General features: G+C 32.6%; 1 protein-coding gene across 1 annotated transcript in view; it reads left to right on the top strand.

Annotated features, from left to right (window-relative positions):
- Positions 1 to 24,541, top strand: part of LOC134841740 (uncharacterized) — a gene marked incomplete in the record, with an annotated part of 53,792 nt that overhangs the window by 6,609 nt on the left and 22,642 nt on the right. The window contains 1 exon segment of the mRNA XM_063857779.1: positions 527 to 646. Coding sequence (XP_063713849.1) covers positions 527 to 646 — 120 coding nt within the window.

Genomic DNA, 24,541 nt, shown 5'->3' with positions numbered 1-24,541 from the left:
GGACAATTAACCCGCAATATATTTCGCGCTATTAATGAGTGAGCGGAGATTTAATTCGTCTTAGAAATCGTTTCAAATTGTTTCGTCTTAGAAATCGTAGAAAGAAGCTTATTTGCCATAGTTGATTTGTTACAAGGAGCGAAATCTATTCTTTTGTACTTTATATGGCGTGTGGGGTGATCATTTTCAAAAAAAATCAAATTTTAGGAAAAAAAATTCATTTTATTTTATTACATTTAATTTTTTAATGTTAATACTGCTGCATAAACCTCAAAAGGCTGTCGGAACATTCAGGTCCTTGCCCTGATACGAGCAGTCTTGTTTCAAGTTTAAGCTTAGGGGACAACAATACTTTTGAATGATATAAAAAAGTCCACCAAAAATGGCTAGTTAAAAAGTCGAAAACTGTCTGAGGAAAAAAAACCACCCGAGCCCAAATTTCCCGTTACTTTCGTTGCGAAAGTCGGAACAATATTTTATTCTCTCAAAACTGGCAGTTACATTGAATCTCCCTCTTTTTTCATAGGTGGTGGTGAAAAACTGTTATTTGTGGACGAGTTGCCATGCTGCTATCGAAAAGTTGAGCTAAAAATAGCTCTGGACGTGAAAAACGAGGGCCACTATTCTATCACAGTACCAAACCAAGGTAATTTTATCTATTTGATAAAAATTCAAAAACAGTTTTAAAAACAAAGTCAGTTCGAATCTCAAATCTGAAATACTCATGTTAACCGACAGGGCTAAAACTAAATCTGTCATGTACATGTGTTATCGCTTTTAAATGTTAGTGTCGAGTTTTTGGGAGTAACATGGCAACAATTAAAAATATATTTTTTCAATGAATATACATTGTATCCCGCGACAGTCCCCATCTGCATTCCAGTAAACCATTGTTGCGTTGCTGTCATCTGATTAATTTTATTTCCTAACAAACCTGGAACCTGCTGGTCTATTGGTTGTCGAATGACCTTATTATCTGACCTCACTTGCAAATTAAATTATTTTTCTTTTTGCGAAAGCAAGTGTCTTGCAGGCTGGAACTAGAACTTGTATCCTGTCAACAATTTTCTTACAGACCTGTGAGAAATTGAACTTGCGTATCCATTGAAGTTTAATGAACTGCGGTCCTCTTCCCATTTGGTCTAGGGGTTACGCGAACGGACGGTTGCCTTGAAATTCTAAGGTATGGGGTTTGAGTTCCTCCACAACCTTTTTTTCAGTCCAGCAAAAAACGAATTCTCGGCCTTTCGATTGATTGCTAACGTTTTAGCGGTTTGTTGGGAAGAGGACCGCAGTTCATTAAACTTCAATGGATACGCAAGTTCAATTTCTCACAGGTCTGTAAGAAAATTGTTGACAGGATACAAGTTCTAGTTTGCCATCTCACAGAGTTTTTTCGATAGAAAAAAGATATAATTAAGAGGTTAATCAGTTGTTAGTTAAATACTGTTATTATAAAATGATGGAACAACTTGGTTCAAAATTACCAAGATAGGCTGGATAATACTCTTGAGCCTGTTCATAACTTTCATAATAATAAGTGGAAGAGAAGTCAGGAGTTGTAGCTTTCCGATTTCACTTATCGAATTCGATCCCTCTTCTGGTGTTCCAGCCCTTGAGGTCAGCTTATTGTTATCATTGTAGGTGTAAGTGGTGACCTAAATCACTCAAAACTGGAATGAAATTTTGTTTGGTTTTTTTATTATGTAACAGAAGCGTTGGAAATAAAATCTTAAAAAATTGCAAGGAATACACGCAACAGGAACTCAAAACTGAAAAAATCAAAACATTCGACAAAAAAAAACTAAATTGGTTTAAATCCGCTTCAGTCCACCAAAAACAAAAACAAATAAATACGGCAAAAATTGAGTTCAGTTCGGTTAAAAGTCCAATTGATTCATTTTTTTAACTGGGCCTTTTTAATCAAGTTAAAATGAATTCAAATTGTTCCATATCATTTTTAATCTTCGCATTTTAATTTTCATTTTTTCATGCTAAAAGTGATCTAAAAATTTTTTTATTCTGAAATTGATCTTTATCCAATTTTGTCAGTGCAGATAATGAATTGTTGGGACTATTTATGAAATAAAGAACTAATTATGTAATTATGTCTATAACTGACAAGCTGAGTTAGGACCGAAGTGGTTAACTCATAGAGTAATTTCGGATAGGGTACACCGTCTGCTCGTCACGCTATCTTATTTTCGGCCGGATAGATTCGTGCAACTTCTTAGTCTAATACCGATCCTAATCTTACTCTTATACTATCTAGTCTCAGGTTGTTTAACTAGTCTCTGCTAGGCTCAATAGATCTAGGGTATACTGGTTTATTGCGGCTGCTGAAGTTCTCTTGGAGAGGCAACTAATTTCTAAGTTAAATTCAAATCTCTCTGGTGCTGAAATTACAAGTAATTTCAGCACTTACAAATAAGTGGGTTGTTAGTTAGTTGGATCATGATTGGTTAATATTAAATACTTTACAGTGGTAAAATATCTAATTTATCCAATCATAAAATGTAGTTTAGATCAGGTTCCACCCATCCGGGTTTTACAGAGTTTTTTTTTTTTAGAATTGTCTTTCTGCAATTCAAAGGATGGATGATGGACGTTGGTATTTGGCGAACATCATATTCTTCTGGGTTCTCTTGTTAGAGAAGTTCCAGGACGCTGGAATGATGGATATCAATCGTTGTGTTTTCTTGTAACAACGACTGTGTTTCCCAACGAAATCAATCTGATTTCAGAATGGTTTGCTAAGACGGGTTTTTCTGTTTCATGTAGAGAACTTCTTTTGTGTTCGACCTCGTCTGGGAATGGCGTGGAGATTGTGCGTGGAGGGGATGCCTTGTTACTCGGATCTGTACGTATACTTGAGCATCGAGGTGGTCATTGGTCTAGCTCAATGAAGTCCTTTTCTGCGAAGTCAAGTCGTACTCTAAATCCTTTGAGTTGTGATTGTGGACGCCATATTGGTTGTGGTTGGCCATTCTTTTTCGAGTGTAGTGGGGTCATTTTGTCTTTGGATGTTCGTCTTTGTTGTTGTATGCTGATCTATATACTGCAAGGTATAATTTACATTTTATAAAATTTTTATTAGCTCAGTGTTTTAATTATGATTTTGGTTAGTTGTTTTCACAAAATCATTTTGTTTTAGTTCGGTTATTTTGAAGAGTTACTCACCCTTGAGTACCTCTTATTAAAAATAGAAGTGTGGTCACAAAGCGTGGATGTAGCGCGGTGGGTTAGGCCGGCTATAGAGCATGCTCAGGACGTCCTCTCTGGTGGGTTAGGCCAGGAGTGGGAGTATGATTTCGTGCGGTTTCTGTGAGAGGTCCTGTTATGTGATAACGTTTTATGTCGGGTTTGTGGTGGTTTTTCTTATGTTTCGTTGTTTGTGTCCTTTTTTCAAAAATCAAATTGTTTTTGGTATGGGTTTGTCTTTCGACTTTTTTTTGCGTTTTATTATTTCTTTCTTAGACTTTATAATAGTCTTCAAAAGAATAAATTATCCAGTTTTAAACTGGGTTAATCCGGTTTGGGTACCGTTGGTTTTCTTTTCTTAGTCATGCTGTTATTCTATGTTTTGTGGTGTTTAGTAAGCTGCGTTGGTTAATTTTGTTTAGTATATAATTCCTTTCCAACCGGGTTAAAGGAAAGTTTGAAACGTATTATCGTGTGTTAGAGTTGTTGAGTGTGAAAACTTGAAACTGAAATTCATTGTTTAAACAATTCTTCGTGGGCGAGCTGTGCGAGTTTGGATAGAATTCTTGTGCGAGTGAATGAAAATATCAAAAGGTTAGTACTGCATTTTCGTCTTATCAATTTACTACATAGAATTTCAATTTTACTGCTAGTTTTGGGGAAAAATTAAGTTACAAATTTTCATCATTACTAAATTTACTGCTTTTGGGGAAACAATTTATAAATTAATTTACTACATTGGTATGAATTTTATTATATTTATCTACTGCAAAATATTAATAGAGTTTAGAAGAATTTGAAGAAGTTTTCTTTTTTTTATTTTTCTTTTGTGTTTTTTGCAGATGATCGTGGGATGAAGACTAAAAATCTAAATGAGACATGGATAAAGAATGGTTAGTTTTAATTTTGAATTTATTAGTGGAGAATATGTATAATTTATACTTACCTGTTAGTCGTCGGGGAAAAAACCGTGGGGGAAGATGTCGTCTATTATGTCGGAGTTTGTTAGTAATTTTGCTAGTATGCGAATGATGTTTTTAGTTTGAAGCAGTGGCCAAAGCAATTGAAGTGCTTTAATAGTTTTTAGTTCTTCAGTGCCAACTGCAAACTCATAAGGTGTGTTTTGAATGAGATTATATAATTTGTGATTGTATTTAGTGTTGTGGATGAATTCTAATATTGGGATTTCTATAGGTTGAATAAATTCATGTGTGATAAGGAAGGCTCTGGATTCTTCTGCGTTAAGGGTCTTCGTGATGGAACAAAATATATACATTTGGGTTATGGGATCATAATTGCCAAGAATACCGTGAAGGTTAGTATCTTTGATGCAATATGTGAAGTTAAGAAAAAATGGTGAAGTGTATTTAGAGTTAATAAACTGAAAACGGTGGTGTGGTTGTCTTGATGGAGTGTGCAGATCAAAATGGTTTTGTATGAAACGATAATATGTATATGTGTGGGTTTGTTTAGTGCGTAACATAATATCGTGTGAGCAGTGCAAATCGCGTTCATGTGGTGCAAGGAAATTGAAGGTTAGTGAAAATAATTGAAATCTTTCTTTAAAACTTTCGTAAGCTTGCGTGTCGGTTAGTGCTTCAGAAATGACGTTGTCAAATTTGCGGTCAAATATATTGAGTGTAAGTACATATGGTGTTTTGATGAAGAATTTTTCTGTGATTTGTGGGTTAGCGAAGCGATCATCATCTAAAAACTGGTCTTGGTTAGCTCGGATGATGTTATGATCATAATATTCTAGCGTATATTCGTTAGCTCGGGGTGCAGTGAATGTTTTTAGTGACTTTTTATATCCTATATAAGTAAATTGTCTATGTGTTAGTGGTGTGGTGAGTCGGTATAGCATATCTTGATTTCTTTCTATATCGATATGAGTATTAGATAATGGTAGGCAAAGGGGATTAGTAAAATGATAATATGATGTCCAATGAAGTGTAGGCATTAAAACATGTTCATCTACAAAACTACGTGTGTCGTTAGTGTCATGAGGAGTGTTTAAAGTATACTGTGGAAATGAAGGTAAGGTGATTGCTAGAAAATCTTTCGTGTTAGTGTGATTTGGATGATTAATATATTCACGGGCTGTTCCTGGTTTTGTTGGAAATGGATGATTTGGGAATTTTCTTTTGAAAGTGCGATAAGCTCTATTAGTGCTATTTGATGATTCGGTGGATGTGGATGATTGTGCTAATGATACGGTATAAGCTGAAGAGGGTGTAGGGGTAGGTGGGTTTGATGATTCTATTGTGGATGAAATCTGATTTATAGTGGGGGTGTCAAGGTGTAAGGGTTGTTGTTGTAGGGTGATAAAATTATCTAGTTCTTGGGAGATTTGGGGAATATCTGGAGAATTGGATGATCGGTCTGAATGAAATGAAGAGTAGGTTGGGGTGACTTGTGAAGCGTAAGAAGGTGTAAAAATGGATGGGAGTGGGTTATTTGGTGGGATTGGTTGAAAAGGGGGTGTTGAAAAAATTGAAGAGTTGGTTTGAAAATTATTGGATGGAGATGGTTCAGAGTCTGCAAATTCATCACGGGTTTCAATATTAGGGTTTTTGAGTTGTGAAATGGAGTATAAAAGTGCAATATGTGAATTAGTGTCTGAATTCATGCCTGATGTTATATTACTGGTTGGGAAATCGGGTGGCGGGAAAGCAAAAAGTGGAATTATTGTAATTGGAGTGTTGAGGTTGGTTGGGTGGGAATTTGAGCGGTGTAGGGATCCAAGTTGTCGGCTCATCGTGGGCTAAAAAAATTATTATTTTGAGACTGAAAAGCGGTGGTATGGGGTTGTTCTATAAATTGTTCATATGTATTTTCATCTTGTGAATGATGTGTCATTATATGTTGAATGGGACTTTGTGATATGGTTGGTCTAAAATTTGGATTATGTGTTATTGCTAAATTTCGAGAATTTCGTGGGACTAGGGATAATGGATGGTTATGTGGCAGGGGTGGTAACTGTGGTGCTGTAGGCGTTATTTCTATATTATTATGTTCTTCGTCGTATGTGTTCTGTCTTGTTGCTATTTTTGTATTGTATTCTTTTATTTGTGCGTCTAAAAGAATTTTGTTTATTGATGATGAAAAAATTCCAAAGAATCCTGCAAATAGTATGCGTGCTACACTTGCTAGTCTATTGACTTGTGTGTATATAGCACATGTGTTATAGATTCCTTTTAAAAGTGAAAAAAGAAATCCTATAAAGTTAAACATTGCGTATAGAATAGTCAACTTTTCTAAGATGTAATAGGGCCATCCTAGAAAATCAAGAATTTCATTTTTTAGTGTAACAAAGCTAAAAATATTTATAGGTGAGATATCTTGTGGTCGGTATTTTTCACCGTTGAGATATATATAGTCTTTAATGTCTTTAAAATATCCGCTATAATCTTGTGTATAGATATCAGCAAATGCTGCGGTTTCGGCAAGTTTGCGTAAGTTTTGGTCAATTGATTGTCTTTGTATAGTGTCCATTTGTGTTAACAATTCTTGGAATTGTTGTGTTCTAATGTGATGTTGGATATCGGATTTTGAATATATTCCAATTGATTGTAAGTCGATATTTGGGTTTCGAGCAATAGCTCTAATGCTTTCCGGTGAAATTTTTTTGAGTGATTGCATTAATGTGGGGTATGGGGTAAGGAGGTAATATTTATCTTCATCAGGGTTCAGTTGTACTACATTGTGGCTATTTTCTGATCCACATGGAACTGCGGTATCCCAGAAATAGGTCTTGAAAGTGTGTCAACGAAATGTACTTTATTCTTATAAAAGATAGGGACTCTTTTATAGCATCGTTTATCTTCAAAAACATATAGTGGTGATACTTTTTTGGTACAGGTATAAAACCATAAAATGTTTCCTTCGTAGTCTAAAAATTTTGATCTATTTTCTGATAGTAAATATCCTGCGTAGGGTATTTTTAATACTGCTAGTGCAAGTGATTGTAAGATTTGTGTTCGTTCTAATTCGCATAGTTGGTGAAGTGTTTCTAATTCAGAGATTGACATTTCCTGAAAAATTCGGCTAATTGTGTAGTCTAATTTCATATCTAAGTGAATATCATAGTGGATATTACCAAAATAAGTACTATTCATTAGTGATAGTTCTTGTAAACGTGTGCTTCTAGTGTCATGGGGCTTTAGATGTCCACCAAGTTGACCTTTACTTTTTTGAAAATTAACTGGTATATATGATGTTTCTTCGTTTATAGGATGACTTGTGGCATAAGGGTCGATTTTTATTTTTCCAGTGGTCAAGTCGAATCCTTTTTCGTATTCAACTAATATTTCGGAGTATTGTGTTTTGTGAAGTGGGTTTCTGTATTTGCATGCAAGTTCTGTTTCTTGATATATTTGAAAACGTGTCAATTTATTTTCTATATTGTGAATGTTTCTAAAATCAGTACTTTGTTTTCGTGATGGATTTACTTGTTCATATGGAATTGATTGTATAAAAAAAATATTTTTCGTGAAATTTTATCATTCGGGCGTGTATTTTTGCTACTTGAAATGTTGTACATGTGTCTTCGGGGAACCAAACAATTGTTGCTTGTGGTCGTGTTGTAGGGTCACAATAGCCTTGATCGTTTTTACAAGGTAATCTAATTCCTTGATAGATCATTGTGTTGTCAGATAAATCGCGTGTGAGTTGTATTTTTTCAAGTTGTATTTTCCAATCGAAAAACATTATTTCTTGATATCCTTTATTTTTTGTGTCTGCTTTGCAGTTTGATGGGTTATTTATACCAATGTGCGGTATCCAATGTTTATCGTGTATGTCATAAGTTAATCTTCCGTGTGCGCCGTTGTATGGGTACTTTTCATCTAGTTTTATATGTCCTTGATATCTTTCAAGTTCTGCTTGATGTACAGAATCTGCAAAAATTTGGAAATACACTAACTTTCTATCGGTGTTTTTATTTTTTGTGATATTTAGTCTGAGTAACTCGTTTTTACAATCTTCGGGGTTGAGATGTAAAAGTCGTTCGATATTACTCTGGTAGAATGATTCGTGGTCAAGTCGGTTTTTATTTCCATTTGAGACTTGTGAACAATGTACTTTCTTTTCAGAAGATGTTGCTGTGAATTTATATCCTATAACTGTTGTTGCTCGGGCTTTTGAATAGAGTGTCGCTATTACATTTGTAGTTTCTATAGCTTGTGGTTCTGTTTCGCTTTGTGATACTTGATTTATTGCATATTTGTGTAGTATTTTTGGGCATTTTCTTCACAATCGTAATGTGTTACTAATAAATCTTGGGGTCCTGTGCGGGGGTAAGGATTTATGTTCTGATTGGAAATTACTAGAAAAAAGAGTTGGAGAAAAATTAATATTTTTAGAATATACATGTGTATGATAATCCTGAGTATGGGTTATAAAATGTGATGTAACCAATTGTCTTTTTGGTATATCTGTCGTATTTGTATATTACTTCAGTTGTTATAAATGGTGGTGGTAGTGATTGAGCTGTTATATTTGGTGGGTTTAATGGGTAAGGATGTTGAGCAATGTTGTTTAGTTTAACCGTGATTTCAAACTTTAATTGTAGACTATTTTGTTGGAGTATTTGGATGTTATGATCACGAATGTCTTCGTGGATGTCTTGTCTATATTGTAATCTATTGGGTGCCCAGTTGTTGAGTCGGTTACTTTCTGGGTGTTGTCCAAATAATGGTGGGGGTGCTGTGAATGTATTCCAGTCTAATCTTAAAGGGATATTCGTTGATGATTGTTCTCGATATCTAGCGTCGAGGTTATTTGGAAAATTTAAAGTAAAAGGCGTCGGTGAAATCTGGCTTATTGATGGTGTTGATGGTAGTGATAATGTTTCTGGTAGTGATGAGGATGTTGTTGTATCCGTAGAAATATCTATTGGATCATTGATTAAATTTGGTTCACCTTGTGTGAAGGATTGTGTTGTCCAATATGGTAGTCGTGATGTTTGGTTTGGGGGGTTAAAGGGGTTTTCACGTATTTGTTCAGATGTTGGTGTTGAACCTAAGTAATCTGAGGGTAGGCTTGAGGTGCTACGTTGTGAAAGAAGTGTAGGAGTTTCTGGTAATATACCAATGGGGTTTTCTGGAGTACTTTGTGATGGGGATTGGGGTATATCAAAATGAACTCGTGGGGTTTGAAAATTTCTGTTTCGTCGAGGATGTATAATTTGTCTATTTATTTCAACTGTTTTTTGATTTTGACTAAGATTTCGTATTCTACTTAATTCTTGTGGTAGTGTTGGGTACAAGTTATATGTTGGTTCACTTAGAGGTGCTTGTCGTTGAACTGGTTCTAGTGGTTCAGATAAGCGAGCGTGTCGTTCTTCAAAGGTATATGGGTTATCTTGAAAAGAAATTCGTGTAGATGTTTGAGGGTTTTGGGTAGTTATAGGTGGTGTTGGGTTATCTTGGGATGATGTCTGTGAAGACTGACTGTGTGATTGTTGGTTAGCAATTTTTGATGGTTTTTGATCTATATCTTTTAGTGAAAAAATTTATGTTTATTGTAGTATTCTTCTAGAAAAAGAATTAGAAGGATTGTTGCTAAGGCGAATGTGATGATTGCTTTCTTTATACATTTGCATATTGTCAAGATGAGGGATGATAGAAATGTTATAAAAATTACAAATAGTAAAAAAATATCGGTTCTACTAAAAATGGTTCGTATCATTTAGATAAATTTTGTGAATCGTACCTGTGGATATGGTCAATGGCTTTTGAAAGTTGGAAGTATAGTTCAAATATAGAATAGAAAATTTAAAAAATGTTGCAAAAAATGATTAAGATTATTACAAAAGCTTCAAAGGTATCAAAAAAGAAATATGATTAAAAGTTTAAATATTGTTAAAAAGTTTATGAAAATGTTAAGAATTATATTGACTGATCGAGAGAAGAGCATTTAAGAAATGGCTTCTCGATCGAATATTTTTTGTTGTTTGAGGCAATTTTCAAGTGTGGTCGAATTATTTATTGGTTTTTTGACAAGTGGGTTGAGTTTTGTGAAAAATTGTTGGGGCGAATTTTATGGTGTCTGGGACGTCTTCTTTTTCTTTATTTTTATTTGTCAAGTGATCTGGGGTATTTTTGAGATTTTCATACTTTAGGCTAATTAAAATGGTCGTTCTTTTACTTTAGGCTAATTTAACACTTTTGTTTGGGGGGTATTTGAGTACTGAGTTGGGGAAATATTGTTGATCTTTGGGTTATTAGATAAGGGAGGGTTATGATATTATGGTGATATTTATTTTAGTTGTCAAGTTGGAAGGGTTTGCTTATTTTTGACCTGGAGGTCGCAAAGTTATAGTTATAGATATGCCTGGAGTTTAATATCTTTCGTCTAATTGGTTTGTGTTAGAGTTATAGAAGGTGACGGATTGAATGAATCCTATTGGCTAATTTTGAACTAGAATCGCTGCGTGTTTGTCAGCATGTTATTTTGAAAAATGAAAGTTCAAAATGTTTCAGAGGTGCAAAGATTTTTAATTTTAAAATTAAAGCTGTTTTTGAAATTCAACTTTCTCTAATATTTTAGATTGTGGGATGAATGTTTTATAGTTTTTGCGTGGTTGATTTCTAAGTCGTGATGACTCTCTATATTCTGATTTGTCGATTTGTTCTTGGGGTATAATTTTTTCTGTCATTTTTCTATTTTTTCTTTCTTTTTGAGGAATATTTTGATCTAGCTTTTTTGTATTGTTTTTCGTTGTAGTTGATTTTTTATTTTGGTTTTCGAGGTGAATGTCATGTTGTTCTTTTGTTTCATTTTCCGTATGTGGGTTATTTTGAATAACTTTTAAACCTGTGAAAGAATATAATTGAGTTAGTTCGCGTAGTGCGTATTCTTTTGGGTAATAAGGTAATAGATTGTTTCGATGTTGAACAATTTCTTTTTGGTCTGAGTCGGTGATTTTATATGTGACGTCAGTGGGTTTGGCAATTATTTGGTATGGTCCTTTACGAAGGGGTTGTAATGTTTTAGAAATTCCTTTTTGAGTGTTAAAATTGGGTATTAAAACAAATGTGCCAATTTTTAAATCGGAGGCTGGTGTAAAGCGCGAATTTATTTGTTCATTAATGTTTTGCCTTTGTAACAACTTTTTTGTTACTTTTTGGTAAATTTCATTGTGTTTTTTATCTCTATTTAAAATCCATTCGGTGTGTGTACCGGAGGCTAATTTAAGAATTTGTGGGTGATGAAAATGATCTTCATCATGTGTGTGTAAAGGTAGGTTATAACAAATTGAGTCTTTATTCGGTTGACAATGACTTTGTGCATTTTTATGAGAGTTTGCTGTAAACATAATTGGTTTGCGTGGCATTTGATTAAAAACCATTTCATATGGTGACATTCCTAGAGTTGTCGTGATTTGTGAATTATATGCTAAGGGAAATAGTTTTACATCTGCTGACCATTCGGTGTATCTTGTATCATTTCCATTGATGATACATCTAAGATATTCTTGTAGTGAACGGTTCATACCTTCGACTAAGCCGTTTGTCCAAGGTGCATGAGATGTACGTGGTTTGTGTTTGATATTATATAAATGACATAGCGTGATGATTTCATTATTTATGAATTCTGTACCGTTGTCTGTAACTAAAATTTCGGGTAGTCCGAACTTGGCTATCCAGTGTTCATAAAGTGTTGTGTAAGCGTAATAAGCGTTACAATGTGGTACTGGGTTAAGTGCTACATAATGTGTAAATGCGTCAACAATTACCATAATGTAGGAGTTTCCTTCGGATGATGGTGAAATTGGTCCTCTTGTATCAAATGAAATACGGTGGTTAAAGTACAAACTTTGTCCTATAAAATCTTGTTTTTGTGCTATTTGTTTTTGATTTGGATAAGGTTTATTTAGCTGACATACTATACAATGATTGCATAGTACTTTTATCCAAATTGGTGCATTTGGGAAATTAAAATGTATGAAATTTGAATATGTTTTCTCTGATCCAGAGTGTCCTTTAATGTTTTGTGTATGTGAGATATGAAAAGCTATGAGAATCATACTTAAAGGGAGACAGGGAACTGTTGATTCATTTAATTGGTATTCTAGAAGGTCTGTGTTTTCATTAATTGTTGTATTATTAAATTTTCGAAAATATCGGAGGAGTGTTTTATTTCCTAAAATTGTGGTATCTGCTTTTACGGGTTTAGTTTTATATTTGTGACATGATTTTAGTTGTCTAATTACTGAGTCAAGATTTTGATATTGTTTCAAGGTAATAATTGTAATTTTTTCTGTTGGAGGGAGAAAAATGTTTTCAATTTCTAATTTAGATAAAGGAATTGTGTCAAGTGGGTCGTGGAGGTCAAAAACTTGATTTATTGTGTATTTTGAATCGTTTGTTTGTGGTCCTGATAAATTTATTTTATCATTTAGATTTTCTTTTTCAATCAACGGGAAAAGGTCTTTTTTATGCGAGTGTTGTTTTACTCTTTTTTGTTGGGTGTTATTTTTTATCCATTGTGAGTATGGAATTGGTTTGAAAGTTGATGTTCCAGGTAGATCAACTTCGTAGTGGTTATTTTGGCAATCTAAGTAAAGTGGGAAGTGTTGTAGGTTATTTATTTGTGATTGTTCAACGTCAGTTTTTACTGCATATTTGCATTCTAGTCGGGGTGATGTTTGGTTTTCTGCAAGGTAAAATTTTATATTTTTGGGTATTTCAACTGTAGTTTTACGTGTAAGTAATTCAGGTGGTGTATTTCGACTCAATGTGTCTGGTAATGCAAGATTTTTTCCTGCTGTCCAAACTATATGTAAGTTTGGAAATTTCATTAGAATTAATTGAAATCTATAAACTCGGTGATTTGGGTTGGACTTTTGTGTAAAGAGAAAAATGATTGGTTTGTGATCTGTGAATAGAACTGTTGGATGTTTTGATCCAAGTATCAGAAATTCATATTCTGTAATTGTATAAATTATAGCTGTACATTCTCTCATTAGGGTTGAGAGTCGTAGCTCTGCTTGAGTGAATAATCGAGAATTTGCTGATATAAGGTTCATTTTGTTTGTACCATTGTGTGATTGTAATAATGCTGCGCCGATGCCAAAATTTGAAGCATCGCACATTGCATAGAATGGTTGATTTGGATCGGGAATTGTATTCGAAATTTGTTCAGTTAAGAGTTTTTTAATTTCTTCAAATCGTATTTGATGTTCTGTATTCCATTCAAAATTATTTTGTTGTCTGAGTATATTATAGAATGGTCTTAAGTATAATTGCATTTTATAGACGTATTTGCTTAAAAAATTTAACATTCCAAGGAATTCTTGGATTTTCTTTTTGTTTGTTGGTGGTTGAAGTTTCTGAATAGCATCAATGCGTGATTTTAATGGAATGGTTGTCTTTCTTTCTATATTGTGTCCTAAAAATTTAACTCGTGTTAAAAAGAAGTGTGATTTATCGGGGGCGGCCTTCAGATTTTTGTTCTGAAGTATTTTGTGATAGTGTTCTAAAAGTTTAAACATTTCTTCTTTTGTCTGTGATTGCATAAAAACATCGTCTAAATAAGTGATTGCGTTTTTCTTGAGTATTAGTGGTCAAAAAATTTTGCTCATAAAAGCTGAGAATGCTGCTGGTCCTATGGATATTCCATAGAATAGGCGATTGAATTCATATTGTTGATTTCCAATAACAAATTGTGTTAAACGTCGTGATTGTTCATCTAGTGGCATTTGATTGTATGCACTTTTCATATCTGCGGTTGTAAAGTATTTTCCGTTTATTTTTGTTAAAATAACTTGTATTGGTTCAAAAGGCCAATTGCATTTTGATTCGTCTATTAGTGAATTAAGATATCTAGCGTCTAGAACTATTTTTAATGATTCTCGTTTTGCTAGGATGATAACAAGGTTGATAAATGTGTTACCTTTTGGTTGTTCTTCTTTGTTTACCGGTGAGATAATTTTGTATTGCTCTAAAATATCGAGTAATCTGTTCACTTTATCGTGTAAATGAATTGGTACTTTACTTGCTCTTTGTTTTTTGAAAACTGCGTCAGGTTTTAACGGGAGATGTAGTGATGAACTAATTTTGCCAACATCAAATTTGGATGTTGCATAGACTGATGAATATTTTATTAGCTGTTTGGCTAACTTGTCAAATTCGTCTTGTGTTATTTGTGAATGTTGGAAGTTAAACATTTTGTAAAAATTTCTGTTGATCCACTGTATAGTTATTTATGTTGAATGTAGGTTTGAAATATGGGGTTTTTGTGAAATAATCTTTATTTCTTTTTTTTACTTATTCTATTATTTATGAATAGTTCTTCGTTAAGAATTGTGGATTGACAAATATCTAATAATTGGAGTATATTATTTACGCGGTATGCTTTTTTATGTATTGGTGATATTGTAGCGTTGGTTTTGCAATATCCTAAAAGTCCTAAGGGTAATGTTACTTGATACGGTATATTGTTGTATACATGTAACGAAATGACATCTGAATTCGTATTTTTCAAATATTTTATGGATGAAATTGTGATTTTGAAAAACTTATGGATAGGTTTGAATTCAAAGTCTGACATATAGAGTTGTTGTTTATTTTGATTTTTATCATATTGGTGAACTTGTTTTATTATAAAATTATATATGTTTCCTGATAGTGGTTTCAGGTGTTTTCGTTGTTGGTTATAAATTGGATAAAATTTTGAAAAGAATGGTGGTTGTTTATTTAATCTTTGAAAAAATGTTAGGGCTGTGTCTTTTGTTTTTGTGTACTTATCTTTGATTAGTATTTTACTATTCAAGATGTTGATTGTTGGTATATATTTAGAGATAAATGGTATTCCAATGATATTGTGTTTAATATCAGTGATATGAAATATTTGTTTAAATGGCTTGTTTAAAATTTTATTTTGTTCCATTGTTCTTGTGGGGAGGAAAAATAATTGAACTTTTCCATAGTTTACCAATGTTGATCCTTGTGCTGTTGCTAGTTTACTGGAGGTTGCAAGAGGTGTTAATTTTGGGTGTAATGTTTTGATTTCATTCCATGTGGGAATGTTTATAATGTTTGATTCTGCTCCTGAATCAATTAAAAAATCAATATCAAGATCTGGTGGTTGAAATTCTTTGTTTCTTGGACTTTCTAAAAGAAATGGTATTGTCCAAATTTTTTCTTTAGGTTGTTCTTTTTGTATATTTTGATAGATGTGATTTGTATTCAAGCATTTTGTTTTGTCATTTTCATTGGATTTATTTACAGTGTTGATTTCATTAGTTTCTTGTGCCGTTTGTGTAGTATGGATGGGTTCAATATAATAATTGTGAAGGAGTTCTAATTGATTTTCATATATATGTAATGAAAAAGGTTGTTCATATATAATAGGTTCATAGTCGTTTTCGACTGCTATCATATTTATGGAGAGAGTGTTTTCTGTATCACTTTCTGTGTCTGATGATCCACAGTTTATTTGATTTAATTGTAATTCGTTATTTCCTGTGTCATCAATACCTGGGGGGTCTGATGTTGTTTCTTCATTTGATTGTACTTGATTAATATGTCTTTGATGTTTGGGTGTACTACTTCTGTGGCGATGTTTAGAATTATTATAATGGTTATTATTTCTATGTGGTGATTGGGAATAATTTTTATAACGATTATTATAACTTGAATGTCGATTTTGTGAGTTGTTTTGTGATCTGTTTTGATAATTATTGTTTGATCTGTGATAGTTTGATCTGTTATATGAGTTATTCCTTGATCGATTGTTCGGGTAATTCTGATTTCGGTTGTTTGAATAACTTCTATTTAGATTATTTGAATAGTTTCTATTTCTATTATATGATGAGTTTCGTGATTGATTGTTTGGATAGTATTTATTCCTCCTTATGTTTGACGGGAATTAGGTCTAGAAACAAATTGTGTTGTATTTGAATTTGATCTGGAGTAGTTATTTTGACTATTTGGTCGATTATAATGATTTTGTGAAGAATTTTAATTTTGTGTATTTCTTCGTTCTGGTGATCTTCCTCTATAACTTGAGTTATATGGTGATTGATTTCTCGTGTAATTGGTATTGTTCGGAAGTGGTTTTCCCGAACTGTTGTTGCTGTATACATTTTTGTTTGGTAGATTTTGATCTTTCTTCATGTATTGATAGAATGATTTATTTGGTTCTTTATATTTTTGTGGTTTGTTTTGGTTATCCTGTTGTTTTTGTCTACATTCAGAAATACTATGTCCGTATCGTCGGCAATAATTACACCATTTTTTGAAAGATGGTTTGCCTTTAAAGTTTGGGTGTTGTTCATAAATATTTAGTATTTCAGTGATTTTTTCAACGAGGTCTGTATCTGATTCCTGTATGTTGTTGATATTTGTGGTATTTGTTTCAATTCGATTAACATATTGTAACTTCAGATTTTCTGTTTCTTCAAGTTTCATTGTGATTTCCGCTTGCTCTAGTTTGTCTACTAGTTTTCGAAATTCTAGATCGGGCTCTCGAATTGAGGAAGGATGGGATGCTCTCTTTTTTATTGCTATTTTTCTTAATTGAGGTGTTAAGGTCATCATTAAGATTTCTGTCATTTTTGTGTTTTTATAGTCATGTGTATTTAATGAATATGCTTTTCGAACTAGTGTTTCGATACGTACTGCTAATTGTTTGATGGTTTCATTTGGTAATCTGCGAATTTCATTACATAAAACTCTTTGTTGTTGTTTATTTCTCTCGGAGTCAAACATTTTTGAAAATTCTTGTGTAAATCTTTTCCAATTTGATTTTATTTCTATAGGCAATACTGAAAACCATTTTTGGGCTGCGCCATCCAAGGTTGTTTGTATCAACGCTGTGCGTCGATGTATCCAATTTTGATGTAGTGGTGTATTAATTGGTTCAGGTCCTATATTTAAAATTAAATTTGCTGTTACTGCATTTAAATAATCTTCTACAGAATATTCAGGGTCTGTTCCTGTGAATACCATTAATGGTTTGTTTGATGTTATTGATGATCCACCGATAAGGTATGGATTCATTGTCATTTGTAGGGATTCTGCGGCATTTGGCATTTGTGAAAAGTTTGAGAGTTGATTTTTTGTTATTTCGTGTTGTTGAAGGTAATATGGGAGTGGTATTTCATTTTGCAATTGCGTTGGTTGATACGAGTGTGTAATCATTGGGTTTTGTGGCTGAATTGGTTGAAAAGATTGTGTATTAATTGGGTTTTGCATTTGTATTGGTTGTTGATTTTGTGTATCTGTTGGATGTGGAGAAAAAATTCTATGATATGTATGTGGTTTTTGCACTCCTTGCCCACGATATTCTTGAGTATATGGTGCAAATATATCTGGTTGTAAATAATCATCATCAGAGGATAAATAATCCGTTCGATGAGGTGCTTGCTTTTTGTTTTTATTTTGTTGAAAGAATGGATAATTTTCACTACGATCCTGTGGAGGATGTGAATTAGTTTGAAAATTTACTGAGTTGGTTGTTGCCATTGGGTTTTCCCAATATCGAGATCTTATCTGATTATTATTTTTTTTTCGTGGGGGATAGTTTGTTTTTGATGAATGTGCGTAATTATAATTGTGTTCCGCAAAAGTGTTTCTTGTGAACGTTCTGCGTGTTTTTGACGGTACTGTCATGGGTCTATATGTTTGATAATCCATTTGTGAATATTTTGGAGCAACCGAAGGTTTAACGGTTGATTGTAAGGTTACTTGTGCTAGTGAAGTGTTTGTATTTTTTGGTGTTGTTAAATTTGGACGTATCGGTGAAATACTTTGTTGTGTAGTTGTTGTTGTTTGGACGATTTCTTCATTTATGAAGTGTGATGGTGTTTGAATATCTTGTTGAGTAAGATTCCTAGTTCCATTAAGGTTTTCATTGTGTATGACGGTCGAATTTAAACTGTTATTTCGCGTATCAGGTAAAAATGTATTGTAGTTTAATGGTGTTGCATCAATGGTTAATGGTATTACTCTTACATAATCTCTTATATAAGATATTGTACTTATTGCTTGACTTGAGATTGATTGTGGGATATTTATGAATGCATAATGAGACCATTCGGGGTCCCAAACGTAGTCTGATTGTTCTGTGATGGCGGTATCATCGTTTGAATTTTGAGGTCTGAAATTTTTTTTTGCTTGCGAAATTAAATCTATATTATGTGTGAAATAATCTATTATAAACCATGCCAAAATTTTTTGTAAGTCATGTTTTGTATGTTGTGAAACTTCATCTTTGGTGAAATTTTCTTTAATTATATGTAGGAAAGTTGAAAATAGTGTGATTTCATGTCGTACCTTTATATGTTTGGATGTCTTTGTCGGTGAGACATTTGGGATTGGGGTTTCGTTTTCTAATATTGAAATATAACTATTTATTATTGCAAAAACTTCATTAGTAAATATGGAGTTTGCTCTTTGTGAGTTATGATATTGTATGCTTTTTATATATTCTAAGAATACTTTTGAAAATTCTAAGTCAAGATCGTCTGTTTGAATTACATATTTGCGGTGATTCGGATTTGGTGTACTGAATTCTATGGTGTAGATTCCGTATTGTTGTGTTAAATTACATATATCTTTCAGATAATGATCAATAATTTGTCTTTTGATTTTTACATCTGGGAACTCTGCTTTGCATGGGCTGATTCCGGGTTCAAACAAATTTAGGAGTAAATTCTTGCAAAGATCGTGTTGTCCTCTATTATCGGGTGCATCTACGAGGAAGGGGTAAATATCGTCGTCATCTGGACTATCCTCACTTGGAGTGTGGGTTTGGCTCATTTTTTCGTTTAATGACTGTTAATAGGTAATTATCGATGTGTCTAATTGATTGATTCCAATTATACAAATGTACTGGTTTGTCTTTATATTACTTTTTTATTCTTCTTTTTCCTCTTTTTGATGAATTTGAAGTTGTTTCTGAGTCGGAAAAATATAATTGATCGTGAATGGGGCAATTTTTATCAATATATTCTTTTAATTTATAAAGTTTGTCTAAATTGCTGGCTTCTGATTCTAAAAATGCGATCTGATTCTATTTTTTGAAAATCTTTTTCGTGTGATTTGTCTTTGTTTGGTTATCATTTTCCTTTTTAGTGTTTGTCGTTTTGTTCTGATATATCCAACTGTTTGTGTATGAGGTGTGATTACAAGGTCGTACTTTTTGTTATCTATTTCACAGTTGTGTAAAACGATTGTTTGTTTGTTTCCTAGATTTTTAAATGACATAAGGTTTAGGATGAAAAGTTGTTAGATGATTTCTATTTTCTTAAACTGTTAGTGTTTACGATTTTTTGGTTAGCTTAACCTGGGTCTATTTGTTCAGGGTTGGAGAGAAAAGTATATCGATTCCGAAGAATGATTTTTTACTTTCTCGTGGCTAATATAAGCTAAGGTGTTAACTTACTTAATCTTACTTAGGGGTAGTGATTGTGTTCAAGGGTTGGAGAATAGTAAATCGATCCACAAGGTTCAGGTATAATTAGAGCGCAAGTAGTTCGTTAGATACTATTTTAAACTTACTAAGTCTAAGATTTATCCTGGGTCTGGTAAGAGGAGGGTTCAAGTGAACGATGAATAACCGAAGTTCTTCACTGTTTATCCTAATTTGAATGATTAGTTTTGTTCAAAAATTTCTATTAGTCTTGGGTTTTTTGAAAGGGTTGGATAGTGAATCGACGTTTGAGGTCGTTAGACACTAGCTAAGTGGGTGGGGGAGAACAAAATTGTTCTTTTTGATCCAAGGATAGGCCTTGATGATCAAGTTTTAAATTTAATGAAATAGAAAAATTAATGTAGATCCAAGGATAAGCCTTGATGATCTGATTTTAAAATTAAGTGAATTTAAGTTTAAAATGGTTTAAATTGTTTAAAAATTTTAGTTTTTGATGTTTAGTGAGCTTTTGATTGCTGTTATGTTTAGGTGATGAAGCTGGGACTACAAATGATTTTATGATTACTAACAATTTATTGTCATGCTACTAATTTTTGTTTTGATTTTCAATAAATATTTTCTAAACATGTTTTATATAATACTGCAGAATTTAGGAAAACGATCTGAGATCTTTTTATCAATCGTTATTGTATATTAATAATTTTGTTTAGCGCCTGAGATGATCATGAAGATTGACTTCAAGATTTTATGTTTGTAAATGAAAATCTAAATTCATTGCTAATAAAATTCTAAATATAAAAGTTTGTGTTGGCTTTTGCCGTACTATCATATAACTATATGGTAAGTTTCTACTTTGTCTTATGTCGTCTCTGGTTCGAGGTCTTCTTCCAATTCCGGGTAGTTCTATTATCGTTCGGAATATTGGCTGTGATCTATTGAGTCGTAGAGACATTTCGATTAAATTATCGTCGTATAACATTTTGAAAATGTTCTGTCTAAATTCTAATCTATTTTTGGTTAATTCTAAGCTATTAAGGTCTTGTTCGAGACTTATGGTCGCACCAGATGAGTTAAGACTGAAGTGGTTAAATTATAGATTAATTTCGGATAGGGTACACCGTCTGCTCGTCACGCTATCTTATTTTCGGCCGTATAGATTCGTGCAACTTCTTAGTCTAATACCGATCCTAATCTTACTCTTATACTATCTAGTCTCAGGTTGTTTAACTAGTCTCTGCTAGGCTCAATAGATCTAGGGTATACTGGTTTATTGCGGCTGCTGAAGTTCTCTTGGAGAGGCAACTAATTTCTAAGTTAAATTCAAATCTCTCTGGTGCTGAAATTACAAGTAATTTCAGCACTTACAAATAAGTGGGTTGTTAGTTAGATGGATCATGATTGGTTAATATTAAATACTTTACAGTGGTAAAATATCTAATTTATCCAATCATAAAATGTAGTTTAGATCAGGTTCCAAAGCATTCTTTCTCGTTGCAATAAAGTTTGTGAGTTCAGTGTTTAAACGATTATACAATGGAAATACTTCAAATCCTGGAAAAGGTTTTTTTGTGAAAATCATGACATCCAATACCTTCGCTATTTTCAATGGAATTGCGAAAGAACGCTTTACCGCACGTTTGTTTAGCAATGTTTCGGCTTCTATAAAACTTCAAGATAAAACGTTTTAAGAGCATACAAGAAAAAACGAGACATCTAAATTTTTTCTGAAAAGTATTAAAAACTTGGAGCAACTTGATTTTGTCAAATAAAACAAAAGCTTCAGTTTTATCAATTGTCAGCTACAAAAACATTTTTCTGACAACTAGTCTCTCCACAAATCTTTTTGATTAAAACGATTCGTAAAAAGCCTTTTTTTGTTATGGCGTTTGAAATTTGAAGTTGGGAAAAAAGTTAGCTATGATTGGCCACAAAATTTGTTTATCTTGTTGCCATGATGTTGATTATTGAACAAATGAACAAAAACACAACTCATAACTCACAACGCATTAATTTTTATCCTCTATTTAAAACAAGAACTCAAACAGAAATTGAAAGTCAAGTGCCTCTTCTTCACAAGCGTTTATCATTTTTAGTAATACATGAACATACCTTGAATTTGAAATTTTGAAAACAAAAGAGTTGATTGCGTTTTCAGTCATCGACATCTTTAGAATTTAATGGAAAATAACTTTTTTTAAAACCAAACATGTACTTCCTTTCAGCTACCACTGTTTGCTTTAATGTCAGATACGGGTAAAAAAACGTTCGATTACTTTCAAACCTCAAAGAATCATTCTTTCTTAGATTGCTATTAAGCAATTGAAAAAAAATTTTTAGGCAAGCTTTAGAAAAACAACAGTAATTTGTTTCCAAAGTTTTTTGGACAGTCCAACAATCTTAAAACCATAAATACCATCAATGTAAGCCAGATTTTGAGCAAAAAAGGTGTAACAAATCTAAAAAAATATTCAGTATAAATTAGATTTTAAGCTTAAAACATGCAATTGAGTCAAAGAAAAAGTGGGTTTACATCCGATTTGGAAAATAGTTCATTAAATAGTCTGATTTTGAGCTCAAGATGTGCAAGGGCATCATAGAATGTTATCAATGTAAGCATAAAATTGATTGTTTTTTTGCTAACAGACTGAATAGATGAAAAATTAATAAAATGGCAATTAATCATTACAGCACATGCTCAATTCTGAAAAAATCAAAAACTTTGAATAAAAAAAATTAAATACAAAAACTACTAACAACCAGAAAAACATGGTACAATTTGGTTGTAAGCCGATTTGAATCAACTTTTTCTAGTTGGAACTCAAGAGGAAAATAAATTGATTTTAATTTCACCCTAAGCTATTTTAATCTTTTCTTTTTAATTTTCATTTTTTTTGTCATTTTAAAATTGATCTCTACATATTTTTTCAGGTAAAATTGATCTTGTAGGAAATTTTGTCAGTGTGGATAGTGATTTATCTAGAGTATTTACAAAACAAAAAAAAACTAAGACTTTTCAAAATGTTTCTTTTTCAAAAAGTAATCATATACTTTTTTTCAGTTATCATTGTTTGCTTTAAATGCTTCGGACGGGTCAAAAAATTTCGACTTCTTTCAAACCTCAGATTAAAATAATTTTCGTTTCAATGATGTTTAACAACTGTTTTGTTGCACCAACTTTTTTAAAAAACTTATTTTGTCTCACCGTTTTTGTGTCTAACAGTCTAAAGGTTTAATTTGTTTTGCTTAAGTTTTACCATATCTTATAGAGATGAAGCAAGATGATAACGCCATTCAGTGCTTTTTAATTATTTTCTTTTTTTTTAGCACAAGGTTTTTCTTCTCTGTTTTTTTTATCAAAAATGATTTGTTCGATTAATATTTCACCTGGAATTACTTATAAGGACAAAAAAATGAAGACCCAGTTTTAAACTTTTTTGCAAAAAGTTTGTCTAATGGGGCCTGGATTGAATTGTATTTAAAATGCGTACTAATTTCTGTTTGAGAATTTAGATTGAATGATTTCATAAACTGGATATTGTAGCCCTTCAGATGACTTAATTTCACAAAGGTTGGTTTCACTGTGTCAAAAACTTTTCCACAAAAAACTAAAAATGTTAATTGAGTTCTTCAATTTGGTTTACATCCTTTTCTTAAAAATGTTGTTCAATTATGAAAGTTTTAGCACAATTTATTCCACATCTTCTTTGGAGCCCGTAGTGTTTATTTTGAGAAAAAATGGTCATTGTCTAAATTCTCCATTACGATACCTTTGAAGCTCTCTTTACGGTTTAAATTTATTGATAATTTTACATAATTTTCGTAGATTTTTTGTCGAGATTGGAACTACAGTTTTATCTGTCCAATTCAAAATTGTTTTTTTTCTACCGCAATAAGTTTTTCTACCTCAACCTATCGCTTTGTTTCATTATCAAATTATTGGAGGAAAGTTTGCCTCGCGAAACAGATTACATGATAGACACACAAGATGTTTCCGAAGCATCACAGAAAAACTTACTTTTTCGAGGAATTGCCAAAATTTGAGCCAATAGTTTGCCTTGACGACCAGTTAAAAAAAATTTTGAGCTTTTCGTGATTTGAATATTTGCCTCATTTCATTTTTTGTTTTTAAAATTTCACTTTTAGTTGAGTATTCCTGCTAAAATTTAAATTGCTTACTACATTTTTTGTGCTTATGTAATAACGTTTCGGATAAGGTCCATTTTCCTCAGTAGGATTTATAAATCTGTGTTTTAATACATTGTCGTCTTGCTGTTTGTTTTTCTAGTATTTATCAGTTTCTATGGTAAACCTATTTACTATCCTCCTGCCAATTTTTTAAAATGGGTTACAATAAAAAGACTGCCGGCATTGTCGTGTACCTGCCTACTCCTCTGGTCTCTTATTGGCTTACCACTTTGTCTACAGTCTTCGAAAAAGTTTGTGGGAGAATAATTGACCGATGTTTTTTTCTTTTTTTTTTCGTTTTTTTAAAAACAAATCTACCAAATCTGAGGTTTTGGTTTCAATGAAAAAATTGGATTTGAAAAGTTATGACATAAAGTTATGGCCCTAGAAACCTGACGTTGTGGATTCAATGGAGACAACGGGTAGTGGGAAGCCCCCTGCATCAGCGGCCACTCGCAATTTTCCTACACAAAAAGATATCGTCTCCGGAAAAATCAAAATATTTGATTTTTTCCTAATATTTATGAATTTTTATCAAAAAATACCTTCTATAACTGAAACTTTGGGTTCAGTCCAAAAAACGGGTTGTTGGGAGCTCCTTTGCATAAGCAACTACGCCCAATTTTTTGACACAAAAATTTATGGCCCTCGAAAAAGTCAAAAAAAATTTTGAAACTTTTTGATTTTTCTCGATAACTATCTGTTCAACGCTACGCTCATGCTTAACGGTATGATTCTCGGAAAGGTAAATTTTCTGATTTGCAGTCCTTTT

Source organism: Symsagittifera roscoffensis, chromosome 3, assembly GCF_963678635.1.
Source record: "Symsagittifera roscoffensis chromosome 3, txSymRosc1.1, whole genome shotgun sequence".
Taxonomy (NCBI): Eukaryota; Metazoa; Xenacoelomorpha; order Acoela; family Convolutidae; genus Symsagittifera; species Symsagittifera roscoffensis.
This window is presented reverse-complemented; position numbering and strand designations above follow the sequence as displayed.